Source organism: Oncorhynchus mykiss, chromosome 10 (assembly GCF_013265735.2).
Source record: "Oncorhynchus mykiss isolate Arlee chromosome 10, USDA_OmykA_1.1, whole genome shotgun sequence".
Classification (NCBI taxonomy): domain Eukaryota; kingdom Metazoa; phylum Chordata; class Actinopteri; order Salmoniformes; family Salmonidae; genus Oncorhynchus; species Oncorhynchus mykiss.
The window spans coordinates 8,520,176-8,535,955 of record NC_048574.1 but is presented as its reverse complement, the minus strand read 5'-3'; the positions used below and the strand labels follow the sequence as shown (position 1 = coordinate 8,535,955).

The 15,780-nt window shown below is 41.7% G+C and overlaps 1 protein-coding gene across 4 annotated transcripts in view; it reads right to left on the bottom strand.

The window, feature by feature from the left end:
- The window catches only part of LOC110533319 (glutamate receptor 1), a 104,103-nt gene that overhangs the window by 61,985 nt on the left and 26,338 nt on the right, over positions 1–15,780 (bottom strand). For all 4 annotated transcript variants that reach the window (XR_005053567.1, XM_036989630.1, XM_036989629.1 and 1 more), the window contains exon 3: positions 3,896–4,135. Coding sequence is in view for 3 of the 4 variants with exons in the window: in XM_036989630.1 (XP_036845525.1) it covers positions 3,896–4,135 (240 nt within the window). In the remaining variant the exon portion in view is untranslated. The remainder of the gene's footprint in view (positions 1–3,895; positions 4,136–15,780) is intronic.

The following is a 15,780-nucleotide window of genomic DNA, read 5'->3' as shown; positions in this document are numbered from 1 at the left end:
GAAACAACCTGATAGGTCCAGAAGAAACCCTAACCCCTCCTCCCTAGGCACTAGATCTGAAACAACCTGATAGGTCCAGAATAAACCCTAACCCCTCCTCCCTAGGCACTAGATCTGAAACAACCTGTAAGGTCCAGAAGAAACCCTAACCCCTCCTCCCTAGGCACTAGATATGAAACAACCTGATAGGTCCAGAAGAAACCCTAACCCCTCCTCCCTAGGCACTAGATCTGAAACAACCTGATAGGTGTAAGCACCAGTGTAATTTAACTTTGAAGTAAATCTCAGCTGTTAAAAAATACACTCAAGGAAAAACTATTATTGATCATAATAATTCAGGTGTATCATTTAAAAACAGGTTAATATACCCCACTAACATTCGACAACTATATAGAAAGCTCTTAAATTGCTGAAATATGTCATTCAAATCAATGATAAAAGACTAGTCAGATTGACTGACATCTGACACAGACATGGTTGCGTAAGCGGATAGAAACCCTAACCCCAGAGTACGGTGAACCAAGAGGTTGTGAATTCAAATTCCAGGTGAGAACATCTTGAACAATAATTATAAAGTATAAATGAACATGCACAATGTAATCATGTATGTCAAAGTGTGTTAAATATTTAAGTTGAAAACACAATGTTAAAAACACTGTTGGTGTGAGTATCCCTATCCTTGCCAACAGACAAAGACCTATGAATGGATCAGCGGTTCACCAATCAGGACCTTGATATGCTCGGCAACAGTAACAACATTATGTGTAATGAAATATTAACCTAACTAACCCACCGAAAACCCGGACACATGCAACGTTCCAATGAAACATGTCTAGGTCATTAATATCTTAAGTTCTGAGAACATGGTAACCACGTTCTGGATAAGTTATATTTGACAAATAAGAGAACGGTCTATTGGAAATATGCCTTGCACATCGTGGGAACATTCCTATGAAAACATTAGCTAATGGCCTAATGAGACTCTTAAAGGAACGAACTCCAAAGTTATGGGAATGCTTTGTTGTTAGCTGGGACTAACCTGCAGATAAACTAGAGAGAGAGAGAGAGAGACAAACGCTGTGCTCTATCTGTGTAGTGTTAGCGACGCATCACGCCACTGCAGCAGTGCAGATAAGCAAGTGAAACGTTGGGATTGTCAGGGAAAGCAGCCTGGGTAGCCCCCTTTTCTGCTGGTCTCACAGATCTGCCTATCACAGCTTCTCTCAAATGTCGCACAGACGCAAATGACATTCCCGCAGTCTCTAATTGTGTACAGTGTACATTTTTGCAGTCGTTGTTCAAGTGGATCTTGGTTCTTATACGGACCCTGTCTAGGTTAAGATGATGAGCTTTTGTTGTGAAACGAAAGATCTGTCTTCTTTTTTTACTATAGCAAACATATGTGTGAGATGGCAAGGCAGGAAGACAAGGGTTAATCTAATCATCCCCCCCCCCCCCCCCCCCCCACCACCCCAGGACTGCACTGTGGGATGGATTGAGTAGGAAGAGGAACTACCCACCACCCACTCCCCCCCCATGGGACTGCACTGTGGGATGGATTGAGTAGGAAGAGGAACTACCCACCACCCACTCCCCCCCATGGGACTGCACTGTGGGATGGATTGAGTAGGAAGAGGAACTACCCACCACCCACTCCCCCCCATGGGACTGCACTGTGGGATGGATTGAGTAGGAAGAGGAACTACCCACCACCCACTCCCCCCCATGGGACTGCACTGTGGGATGGATTGAGTAGGAAGAGGAACTACCCACCACCCACTCCCCCCCATGGGACTGCACTGTGGGATGCAGTCAGTCAGAAGAGGAGCCAGGGAACTCCAATTCCAGTTCTAGAGTCACGGGGAGAACAAAGGATAAAACACATCGCATAGCTACATACATCAAAAAGTCAAAAGTACAAGTAAAACCTTTTACAGTCATCTTGTAGTCTGTGAGAGCAATCACACTGTACTACTTAGCACTTAAGGGGAACCATGTCTTGTCGTATAGTTACCAAACTATGCTCTGGAGTCTAGTCTTGAGGTGTCACAATCCTGAGCAGGGCTATGTGGCTTCTCTAGCCCAGGGCCCGGTTCCCATAAAGCATTTTAAGTTAATTTCCCCCTTATCTTTTCACTTAAAGTTTACTTCACTTTAAGACAGTTGCACAATACATTTATTAAGTGAAATGGTTAACGGTTCCCTATGAGGTCTCTTAATTAAGTTAAAAAGTTAAGGGTTCCCTATGAGGTCCCTTAATTAAGTTAAAAAGTTAAGGGTTCCCTATGAGGTCCCTTAAGTGCTTCATTCAGTATGGATATCAATGTAAACAGCATTTGTGGAGGAGAATGTCGCTTTCTTCTGCCCTGGTTCCCAAAGGAAAACATCAACCAGCAAGCTAGCTAGGTATCTAAACATTGGAAGGTGCACAATCCATAGCTACAAAGCTAGCTGGCTAGCTAGCTACCTACGCTGAAAGTTAGCTTGACGTGCTAGAATGTAATAGAAAAAAAGTTGAGAGAAAAGTAACTAAAATAAATGTTTTATTATCTTCTTAATCAATTTGTTTCTCCTGTCTTGAATGTAGAAGTTTTATTTGGCGATAAAATAAAAGAGATCTCTTTGATGAGACACTCATTCAGCGAATCAGGTCGTCTCCCTGGTAACCAGAGACTCTTTCTGCATTAGATGCCTTCAAACTACCATAAAACCCTTAAATTATGCCCTTACCTAAGGAAATGTTTGACTGGCTCTATGCAACGCCCTTAAACAATTTTAATAGGTTAAGGAAATTATACCTTAAGGGAAGCACCCTGAGGTCTGGCTTCAGCGTTAAGCAGAAAAGCAGCCAGTGATTAATCTCTGGTCATGTCCTGAGGAGTACATATGTAATGTAACCCCACGTACACGCACATAACACAGACACAGAGGCATTAAGATTAGAGTGAAGTTTCCTAAAAGGCTTAAATAACCACCGACTGTGCAATGTTATATCCAGGCAACAGGTGGGGCTCTCAGATTTGTCCCTTTACCGCGAACATTTTACTCAATGAAACTATCTATGGTGCAATGAAGATAAGCAAGCAAGTTACACATTATGTAATTATATTTGCTCATCTTCAGTTCATGCCCTTCAGTCTGCAACCTTTGTCCTGGGCACATTCACTACCAGACTCTGCATCATTAAACAGTTAACATATCCTTCTAGCTGCATCTGTTTCTGATGGTACTGAAGATGAGTGAAGGTCACAGTTGAGTGGCTGCAAATTGAAGAGGTACACGCACCAGGGGCTCATTTCCCATAGGAGACCATTGCAGTCATATATGCCCATCCAAGCACAAAATGTGCATTGAGGACATACAGTTCACAGAATTCAGCTTACACATCTAGAGGAGCTTCTGGCAGAATAACAAGCAATATATTTAACAGCTAAGAATACCAAATATTACTGTAGATTTAACAGCTAAGCTAAGAATACCAAATAATACTGTAGATTTAACAGCTAAGAAAACCAAACTCAAACACATCCACAGATGTTATAGGACAATATATCATACCATAAACAGTAGGGCAACATAGTTAGAGACAAAATAGTAAAGCAAACTTTAAAATGGACTAGTCTGACTATACACCATTTCAATTAATGTCACCCTGAACCGAGGATACATCTAACAAGTATCCACAACATATCCACAAAAGACTAAATAACAGCGAGGCTACTTGAAAAATGTCTACAATAACACTTGCAGAGATGCTTGAGCTTGACATCAGTCCAACTGTGCCCTGCCAGTGTACTGTGAGAGTGTGACGTCAAGCCTACTGTATAGTTTAACCTGCTCAAGAGGTTCCACTTGTAAAAACACAAAAAAAACGTGAGATAATGATGACCAGTACCTGAATGAGAGCTATACATGTAGACAAACTTGGTCCATTTGTAGTGATGAATCAGGGCAATGAGGGGCTCCTGAAGCTCCGGTCTCAGCTGGATCACAAACTGGTTGTTGGTTTCAATTGGGAAACTGGGTGTCACAAAGCAGACGTGGAGAGCCCCGCAGAACGACATGAGCATGTTCATGGTCTTCCTGTCATACAATCCAATGATGGCATAGACTCCTTTGGAAAACTGTGAACAAACTGTGGAGAGGAAAAGTAAGAGAAAAGATGTTAGGTTTATGAGAGTTCCTGTTTACACCGGTATCAAACCTTGGGTTGCAAGGGCCTATTGCAACCTTCTGCCCTGTTTCTGTAAAGTACGTCAGACCGGTCTGGAGAGGGCGGGAGAACATGAAAAGGTGAGAGCTCCGAGGGGTCACAGTTCAACAACAGGGGGAAGACAATTGTTGATAATGTGCAGGGTGTAAACAAATGTAATTTTAAAACACATTTTTATAATAAAACATGCAAACTGGATCAATAAATGAATAGATAAATAATTCAATAAGTACATAATTGGAAATCACACCAAGGGATGAAGAGGTTAAGTGGTACAAAGATAAGTGCTATGTTAAAGTGCTTGATATAATACAATAACATATGAAAAAGACAAAACCAGATTGAGCAAATAAATACATTGTTTTTTATTGAACTTCCTCTTCCTGTCGGTGGCCCCTCCAGCTCTCTTAATTAGGCCCACACTAACTCCCACTGTCGATGCATTATCATCCTCTTTACCATTCATTCCAAGTGGAGCCAAGGTCTTAAATTTGGCTATCCACCTGGATTAGGGTTAGGGTAGGGTAGGGTTAGGGTAAGGTTAGGTTAGGGTAAGGTTAGGGTTAGGGTAGGGTAGGGTTAGGGTAAGGTTAGGGTAGGGTGAGGTTAGGGTTAGGGTAGGGTTAGGGTAAGGTTATGGTAGGGTTAGGGTAAGGTTAGGGTTAGGGTAGGGTAGGGTTAGGGGAGGGTTAGGGTAGGGTTAGGGTAAGGTTAGGGTAGGGTTAGGGTAAGGTTAGGGTAAGGTTAGGGTAAGGTTAGGGTAAGGGTAAGGTTAGGATAGGGTTAATGTAAGGTTAGGGTTAGGGTAGGGTAGGGTTAGGGTAAGGTTAGGGGAGGGTGAGGTTAGGGTAAGGTTAGGGTAGGGTTAGGGTAAGGGTAGAGTTAGGGTAAGGTTAGGGTTAGGGTAGGGTTAGGGTAAGGTTAGGGTAGAATTAGAGTTAGGGTAGGGTTAGGGTAAGGTTAGGGTAGAGTTAGGGTAGGGTTAGGGTAGGGTTTGAGTTAGGGTAGGGTTAGGGTAAGGTTAGGGTAGAGTTAGGGTAGGGTTAGGGTAGGGTTTGAGTTAGGGTAGGGTTAGGGTAGCGTTAGGGTGGGAGTGGGTTAGGGTTAGGGTAGGGTTAGAGTTAGGGTAGGGTTAGTGTCACATCAGGGTTAGGGTTAGGGTAGGGTTAGAGTTAGGGTAGGGTAGAGGTAGGGTTAGAGTAAGAGTTAGGGTAGGCTTAGGGTAGGGGTAGGGTTAGGGTTAGGATACATTTAGGGTAGGGTTAAGCTTAGGGTAGGGGTAGGGTAGGGTTGGTTTAGGGTAGGGTAGGATTCGTATAAGGTTAGGGTAGAGTTAAGGGTAGGGTTAAGCTTGGGGTAGGGTTAGGGTAGGGTTAAGCTTAGGGTAGGGGTAGGGTTGGTTTAGGGTAGGGTAGGATTAGGGTAAGGTTAGGGTAGTGTTAGGGTAGGGTTAAGGTAGAGTTAGGGTAGGGTTAATCTTAGGGTAGGGTAGGGTAGGGTTAAGCTTAGGGTAGGGGTAGGGTAGGATTGGTTTAGGGTAGGGTAGGGTTAGGGTGTGGTTAGGGTAGGGTTAGGGTTAGGGTAGGGTTAGGCTAGTGGTAGGGTTAGGGTAGGGTTGGTTTAGGGTAGGGTTAGGGTAAGGTTAGGTTAGAGTTAGGGTTAGGGTAGGGATAGGGTTGGGTTAGGGTAGGGTTAGGGTAGAGTTAGGGTAAGGTTAGTGTGTGGTTAGGGTAGGGTTGGGTTAGGTTAGGACTGGGTTAGGGTAGGATTAGGGTAGTGTTAGGGTAGGATAGGGTCATGTTAGTGTTCGGGTGGGGTTAGGGTTAGGGTAGTGTTAGGGTAGGATAGGGTTATGTTAGTGTTCGGGTGGGGTTAGGTTAGGGTTAGGTTAGGGTTAGGGTAGGATAGGGTTAGGGTTAGGGTAGGGTAGGGTTAGGGTAGGGTTAGGTTAGGGTTAGGGTAGGGTTATGGTAGTGTTCGGGTGGGGTTAGGGTTAGGGTAGGGTTAGGGTAGTGTTAGGTTAGGGTTAGGGTAGGGTAGGGTTATGTTAGTGTTCGGGTGGGGTTAGGTTAGGGTTAGGGTAGGGTTAGGGTAGTGTTAGTTAGGGTTAGGGTAGGGTAGGGTAGGGTTAGGGTTAGGGTAGGGTTAGGTTAGGGTAGGGTTATGGTAGTGTTCGGGTGGGGTTAGGGTAGGGTAGGGTAGGGTTAGGGTTAGGGTTAGGTTAGGGTTAGGCTAGGGTTATGGTAGTGATCGGGTGGGGTTAGGGTTAGGGTAGGGTTAGGGTAGTGTTAGGTTAGGGTTAGGGTAGGGTAGGGTAGGGTAAGGGTTAGGGTAGTGTTCGGGTGGGGTTAGGGTAGGGTTAGGGTAGTGTTAGGTTAGGGTTAGGGTAGGGTAGGGTAGGGTTAGGGTTAGGGTAGGGTTAGGTTAGGGTTATGGTAGTGTTCGGGTGGGGTTAGGGTTAGGGTAGGGTTAGGTTAGGGTTATGGTAGTGTTCGGGTGGGGTTAGGGTTAGGGTAGGGTTAGGTTAGGGTTATGGTAGTGTTCGGGTGGGGTTAGGGTTAGGGTAGGGTTAGGTTAGGGTTATGGTAGTGTTCGGGTGGGGTTAGGGTTAGGGTAGGGTTAGGTTAGGGTTATGGTAGTGTTCGGGTGGGGTTAGGGTTAGGGTAGGGTTAGGTTAGGGTTATGGTAGTGTTCGGGTGGGGTTAGGGTTAGGGTAGGGTTAGGTTAGGGTTATGGTAGTGTTCGGGTGGGGTTAGGGTTAGGGTAGGGTTAGGTTAGGGTTATGGTAGTGTTCGGGTGGGGTTAGGGTTAGGGTAGGGTTAGGTTAGGGTTAGGGTAGGGTTAGGTTAGGGTTAGGGTAGGGTTATGGTAGTGTTCGGGTGGGGTTAGGGTTAGGGTAGGGTTAGGTGGAGAGGAAAAGGAAAGAGGAGGAGAGGTTGAACACGTGATTTGAATTGATTGCCATAATGGGACCCATGTCGTCATTAAAGTTATACTTTTGACTCATCTGCCCATAGAACATTCTTCCAAGTGTCTTGATGATCATCCAGGTACTTCCATGTGCTTTTTGACAAACTTGAGTCAACTTTTTGGAGTGTAAGGGGGCAATTATTTTTTCACACAGGGGAATTTGGGTGTTATATAACTTAGTTAATTAAATAAATAAAATAAGTATATATTTTTTGTTATTTGTAAACGCAGGTTTCCTTGATCTAATACTAGTATTGGTTGAAGATCTGATTACATTCAGTATGAAAAATATGCGAAAATCAAGAAAATCAGAAAGGGGAAAATACTTTTTTTCACAGCACTGTATAAAACAGGTTATAAAAATAAATGCACTGCTATTTGTACGAGAACAATGAGAAGAGATGGGGGTAATTGTCACATCAGGAATGCAACGTAGTGCCACTGTTGGTGACAGCTATCTTTGCAACCATTCATTGATGCTCTTAATAAGGTGTTCTTTTTTTAAATTTTTATCTTGTTCAAGTCTCTATTTGTCTGTGTATATCTTTTCTTTCATTCCATAGTGCGGGCTCAATCATTTCTGCACTGTCACTCATTGTGGCTTCTCTCTGCAAGTGGTCTGCTTGTTATCCAATAGAAGTCTCTTGTAGCGATCTGAAAAGACAGGAGCTGCTGCCATACTATTGTATGATAAAGAACTGCAGCAAAGGTGTCGTATACACACTGTCTATATCTATATAGAACGCTTTGATGTATACCTGCTAGCGAGTCAGCTGACTTTATTCATCTAGACATTGCTGTTCAGCGAAGAAAGAAAACCAAAACAGTGATTCAAGTCCACAAGAGGAAGACTTGATCTGGAGAGCCAGTAAAAGTTTCTCTGTTGCAACTGTGTTCGCAGGGAGAACACTTTGTTATTGTTTGAACTTCAAAAATAAACCTAATTGGAATTTGAATTTAGTTTCTTTCTGATTATACAGATGTAGGATCTTAATTTGAGCCAGTTTGTTACAGCGGAAATTCTTTCCTGCAGCAACAGGAAATGGGAATTATGTGGATTATAATTTATTGCTATTTTTTTGCAGGGATTTTTTAAGGGCGAAATCAAGTCTGAAATTTCAAAGTGGAAATTACAAACTTCAGACGCCTTTTTAAACCGCAAACCACATTTTTCTGGTGATCAAATTAAGATTCCACATCTGTATTTTGTGAAGATTTTATTAGTCTTTACTGTGTATGCTATGTTGTTCCTATCTAAATCTCAACCACATTTATCCTTGTAACAGCCAGGTCCATTTTTCCTCCAATGCAAAAGATACCAGAATACTATTTTATTATTGTTTTCAAGATACACATCTTTCTCGCTAGGAGATACAAAGGCAATAAAAGACTCGACAGTTCTTCTATATCCTTTTTCCATGTACCTTTAATCTCTTTATCATTACCCTCCAGTGTATTTAAGTAGAGTACTCTAGCTATAACAAATTCGTCCCACTGGGCACACCACGTAATTTCAATGTGGAGAATTGGGTAAAATTTGGTTTGATACGTTGATCAATGAGATTACAATCTATTTTCACCCACTCAAAAAGGACAGTCAAACGTTTGTTGAATTCCCAATCTGTTACCACAATGCTTCAACCATCTAAAAGTAGAACCAAATTCCAATGGAAAATCAATATCTGATTTTCAGTTTAGTTGTCAACTAAATGTGTTATCACTGCGTATTCAAACATTTAAAAAGCACAGCAAAGTTGAAATGTGAATACAATGTCAGATATTTTGTCAATTTAAACAACAATTTAAAGTGTTATGACTGTGCTTCATCTAATAGCAAAACTAAATAACCCTGGATTGCAATTTAGATGATTTAAATACAGTTGAAGTCGGAAGTTTACTTACACTTAGGTTGGAGTCATTTAAATCTGTTTTTCAAACACTCCACAAATTTCTTGTGAACAAACTATAGTTTTGGCAAGTCGGTTAGGACATCTACTTTGTGCATGACTGTCACGATGGTTATAAGGAGTTGGCCAAGATGCAGTGTGGTATGTTTCCATTTCACGCCAGCAGCATACCACCCTGCATACCACTGCTGGCTTGCTTCTAAAGCTAAGCAGGGTTGGTTCTGGTCAGTTCCTGGATGGGAGACCAGATGCTGCTGGAAGTGGTGTTGGAGGGCCAGTAGGAGGCACTCTTTCCTCTAGTCTAAAAAAATTTGGGGACACTGCCCTGTATAGGGTGATGTCTTTTGGATGGGATGTTAAACGGGTGTCCTGACTCTCTGAGGTCATTAAAGATCTCATGGCACTTATCGCAAGAGTAGGGGTGTTAACCCCGGTGTCCTGGCTAAATTCCCAATCTGGCCCTCAAACCATCACAGTCACCTAATAATCCCCAGTTTACAATTGGCTCATTCATCCCCCTCCTCTCCCCTGTAACTATTCCCCAGGTCGTTGCTGCAAATGAGAATGTGTTCTCAGTCAACTTACCTGGTAAAATAAATCCTTTATTATGGAATAGAAAACTTGAAAGAACAAAAGAACAAACCGAAACGTGAAGCCACTAGACAAGATCCCACAAAGCACAATGGGAAAATGGCTACCTAAATATGATCCCCAATCAGAGACAATGATAAACAGGTGCCTCTGATTGTGAACCATACCAGGCCACCAAAGAAATACAATTCCCCTAGATAACACACCCTAAATCACACCCCAACCCAACCAACATAGAGAATAAACAGCTCTCTATGGTCAGGGGGTGACAATGACACAAGTCATTTGTCCAACAATTATTTACAGACAGATTATTTCACTTATAAATCACTGTATCACAATTCCAGTGGGTCAGAAGTTTACATACACTAAGGTGTCTGTGCCTTTAGACAGCTTGGAAAATGCCAGAAAATGATGTCATGGCTTTAGAAGCTTCTGACATCATTTGAGTCAATTGGAGTAGTACCTTGTGGATGTATTTCAAGGCCTACCTTCAAACGCAGTGCCTCTGTGCTTGACATAATGGGAAAATGAAAATAAATCAGCCAAGACCTCAAAAAAAATTGTAGACCTCCACAAGTCTGGTTCATCCTTGGGAGCAATTTCCAAACGCCTGAAGATTCCACGTTCATCTGTACAAACAATAGTATGCAAGTATAAACACCATGGGACCACACAGCTGTCATACCGCTCAGGAAGGAGACGCGTTCTGTCTCCTAGAGATGAACGTACTTTGGTGCAAAAAGTGCAAATCAATCCCAGAACAACAGCAAAGGACCTTGTGAAGATGCTGGAGGATCCGGTACAAAAGTATCTATATCCACAGTAAAAAGAGTTATCGACATAACCTGAAAGGCCACTCAGCAAGGAAGAAGCCACTGCTCCAAAACCGCCATAAAAAAAAAGCCAGACTACGGTTTACAACTGCACATGGGGATAAAGATCTTACTTTTTGGAGAAATGTCCTCTGGTCTGACAGAACTGTTTGGCCGTAATGACCATCGTGATGTTTGGAGGAAAAAGGGGGAGGCTTGCAAGCCGAAGAACACCATCCCAACCGTGAAGCACGGGGGTGGTAGCATCATGTTGTGGGGGTGCTTTGCTGCAGGAGGGACTGGTGCACTTCACAAAATAGATGGCATCATGAGGTAGGACAATTATGTGGATATATTGAAGGAACATCTGAAGACATCAGTCAGGAAGTTAAAGCTTGGTCGCAAATGGGTCTTCCAAATGGACAATGACCCCAAGCATACTTCCAAAGTTGTGGCAAAATGGCTTAAGGACAACAAAGTCAAGGCATTGGAATGGCCATCACAAAGCCCTGACCTCAATCCTATAGAACATTTGTGGGCAGAACTGAAAAGGCGTGTGCAAGCAAGGAGGCCTACAATCCTGACTCAGTTACACCAGCTCTGTCAGGAGGAATGGGCCAAAATTCATCCAACTTATCGTGGGAAGCTTGTAGAAGGCTACCTGAAACATTTGACCCAAGTTAAACAATTTAAAGGCAATGCTTCCAAATACTTATTAAATGTGTGTAAACTTCTGACCCACTGGGAATGTGATGAAATAAATAAAAAATGAAATAAATCATTCTCTCTACTATTATTCTGACATTTCACATTCTTAAAATAAAGTGGTGATCCTAACTGACCTAATACAGGGCATTTTTACTAGGATTAAATGTCAGGAATTGTGAAAAACTGAGTTTAAATGTATTTGGCTGAGGTGTATGTTAACTTCCAACTTCAACTGTACTTGATGCATGTTGTCACGATCGTCGTATTGAGGAGACCAAAGCGCAGCGTGATGTGAATACATCTTTTTAATGAAAGACGAAAAAAAACACAAAGTACACTGAACAAACAAACAAAATAACAAGACGACCGTGACCGCTATCAACACTGAGTGCAAACATGCAACATCACATAGACAATAACCCAAACTGGGAAATGGCAACCTAAATAGGATCCCCAATCAGAGACAACGATAAACAGCTGCCTCTGATTGGGAACCAATCCAGGCTACCGTAGACCTACATATGTCTAGACTAGACACACACACACCTAGACATACAAAAAACCCTAGATGAGACAAAAACGCACATACCACCCTCGTCACACCCTGACCTAACCAAAATATATAAAGAAAACAAAGAATACTCAGGTCAGGGCGTGACACATGTGGTCATTGCAATTTGAGATCCTGCACAGACTATTTTAGCATTTGTGAAGATCTCCACAGACCTAGGACATTTGCATGCCATCTTGAACATGCACGCTTTCTATGATTTCAGTAACCTCAAAATGTGTCCAGGGACGTGTTACTCCTTTTAAAGTTGAATAAATACACTGAGTGTTCGAAACATTATGACACCTTCCTAATATTACACCCCCCCCCCCCCCCCATTTTTCCCCTCAGAACAGCATCAGTTCAAAGCCTTCCACGGGAGGCTCGTCCATGTTTACTCCAATGCTTCCCGCAGTTGGGTCAGTTTGGCTGGATGTCCTTTGGATGGTGGACCATTCTTGATACAAACAGGAAACTGTCGAGTGTGAAAAATCCGGCAACGTTGCAGTTCTCTATATAAATCGGTACGCCTGGCACCTACTACCGTACCCCGTTCAAAGGCAGTTAAATATTTTGTCTTGCCTATTCACCCTCTGAATAGCACACATACACAATCCATGTCTCAATCGTCTCAAGGCTTAAAAATCCTTCTTTAACCCCGTCTCCTCCTCTTCATCTACACTGATTGAAGTGGATTTAACAAGTGACATTGATAAGGCATCATAGCTTTCACCTGGATTCACCTGGTCAGTCTATGTCATGGAAAGAGCAGGTGTTCTTAATGTTTTGTATATTCAGAATATGTGTATTGTCTATTTTTAGTTTAATCCTGGACTGAATTTAAACAATAGATGTTGATTACTTCCCAAATGTCAAATAGGCCTAAATAGCCCCGTTGATGATATATACTTGATAAAGTATGATTATAGTATGATTAATTTGCTCTGCTCAACTTTTGAGCTTAATGACTTTAACAAGAACAGTGAATCCGTTAAGTGGAGGTTTCTCAACACTCATTCTCATAATAGCACATTGGTAAATCAGTGACAAATATCAATGCTGGGCTTGTTTAAAAACCTGGATGGGAGACTAAAAGGATAGCTGTAGATGAATCAACTCTCCAGCAGGAGGTGCTGCTCAGCTTATTGTTATTTGGGGATTTTAGTGGATATTACTTTGATGATTTGATGTCGTTTTCAAAGGTACACATTTATACAAGGGTTTGTCTATGTTGAAAATTGGTTAACATGATGACATAATGACGTGGTTGACATTTCACAAAACAACAGTTCTAATGTGGTTTCCACGTGGTAGATTCCACATCACAATACGTTGACACATTTACATTGACATCAATGTTGATTTAACCAGTTTGTGCCCAGTGGGCTATTCATGATAGCGGACCTTGGATTGTGCTCAACGGAGATTGTTTGCACCACAGCCTGCACTCAGCAGTGAGAAAAAACAGGTTTTTCTCCTGAGGGTTTTTTTGGGGGGAGATGCAGAATGCTCCGAAAGTGAATGATCCTCTCTGATTCTCTGGCTCCCCAGTGAAAACCAGCTGAGGGCAGCTGAGGCTCTCTCTCGTCTGGCAGCCTGCTCTCTAGCTGGTGAGATTTGCTTTGGCTACAGAGAGGATCACATAAAGACTGTCCGTCCAGTTGGGACAGTCTTACGCAACCTTATCTTTGCGGAAGCACGCCGTGTTGACAACAGTGATAATGCATATTGACTTTTAAGAGCATCGAGACAAGTCACTTTTCCAGGCAAGAACTGGAGCCAGACCTAATCACGAATCAGAGCCAGAGCTCAATACAATTCACTTCTTAAAAGACCTAAACTCAGGTTCTTTACGTAAATTGTAATAATGGTAATCCCCTCATGTTCTGCAGGCTTTGACACAAAAAAACGGATATGTTTCTGAGTTTACTGTGGTGAGATGTGGTGCTCTATCATTCTCACAACATATCAGCCAAAAACACTGTCATTAGAGCCAGATTACACCAGAATATAGCCAACCTATCATTAGAGCCAGATTACACCATTTTATAGCTACACTATCATTAGAGCCAGATTACACCAGACTATACCTACGTTATCATTAGTGCCAAATTACACCATTTTATAGCTACACTATCATTAGAGTCAGATTACACCAGACTATAGCTACACTATCATTATAGCCAGATTACATCAGACTGTAGCTACATTATCATTAGAGCCAGATTACACCAGAATATAGCCAACCTATCATTAGAGCCAGATTACACCATTTTATAGCTACCCTATCATTAGAGCCAGATTACACCAGACTATAGCTACCCTATCATTAGAGCCAGATTACACCAGACTATAGCTACCCTATCATTAGAGCCAGATTACACCAGACTATAGCTACCCCCGCCCCCTATTCTGCCTAGTAAGTGGTTGCTTCCTAGGTGCATCAAGGAGCAAAAATATGTTAGCAGGACGCTAGATACTCTAGTATAGACAGTATCGTCAGGAGAGAGTTTCGAGTGACAGACACAGCATTTGATTTGATTTTAGTGATGGACAGGATTTACAGGAGGTATGTAGCCTATTGATTCCTTGTTGATGAATAAATAAAACAAAAGTGTTTTATTGTTTCTCTGTAATACTAGCAACCAATTTGGCTTGGAGTTGGCTTCAGCTAGTCAGTTACATAAATTCCCAATCCCCCAATCTCATAACTAACTACCAAGCTATTTCAGGCTTTCAATCAAGTTAGAGTAGCTTGTCTCCAACTGTCTTAGCTGTCATGCCTGCTGGCAAGGTTGCTAGACTAGAAAACATGTAAGTCCTCCTTCAACAAGGTGATCAAATAAAGATACTACATCTGTAATTTCCCCGGGGTAAGAAGGATACAGACCAAGGTTATTATGGTAAACTAAAACTGAAATAAAACAAACCTGTTTGAAAAACTAAAACTATTCTGAGACTATTATATTTGACTCCAAAACTAACTAAAATAAAAAACATCATGAATTATGTTCAATTTTTGTTTTTTTTCCTAAACTTTGGGCAAAAATCTAATGGGGTTTTCAATTGAGTTTTGGGGGGATTTTCAAACTACTGAATCTGGTGTGTAAACCTAACCTGTGATCTGACCCATCACCTTATGTATTGCTGTCCCCCAGTTGCAAGAACTGAAATCCCCCCCCCAAAACACAAACACACTATACAGCACAATGTCTCCTAGCCTCCCAGGTATGCTTTACAGTATGTCCCTACCGCTATAAATGAAACTAAAAAATATAAAAACTCATTAGAAATATTTGTACACTACTATAACTAAATAAAAACTAGCATCTCGGGTCAATTAAAAAAAAAAATCATTTTTATTTTATTTTATATATTAAAACATATCTATTATAACCTTGATACAGACCTAATGTCAGTTAATGTGCTGCATTCCCCCTCTAGCTCACATCACTACAGAGGTCTGGAATATGGCCACCAGCCATACTATGTATAGCCAAAGACTTAAAGAGGTCATATACTGTAACAGTTTACGCTGAGCAGACTGAAGAAACAGGCAGGATATCTGAACAACCTAGCACGCCAGAGACCAGCTGTCCTCGTCATGTCCTCTCTGGCCTTGGTCCTGTTCCTGTCGGCAAATTCTATCAAGCTAATGAGATATCTGTCACATACAATCAACACAGAAACACCCTAAAACCAACCTATTCCACACACAGAGGGATAAATGCCCAAGTGTGACAGCACTTTATTTCTAAATAACCCAGAGCTGCTAATAGTTGCTACAGGGCCTGCAGCTGGTCCTAGCTTCAAACACGATGCCTCTCAACCTGTAGGTGCTATGTGATTCAGAACCTTTAGTGATTGTTCTAATAACAACAACAACAACAACAATAATAATAATAACAATAATAATAATAATAACAACAACAGTAAAAATAACAATAATAGTAACAATAATAATAACAATAATAACAACAACAACAATAATAATAACAACAATAATAATAATAACAATAATAACAA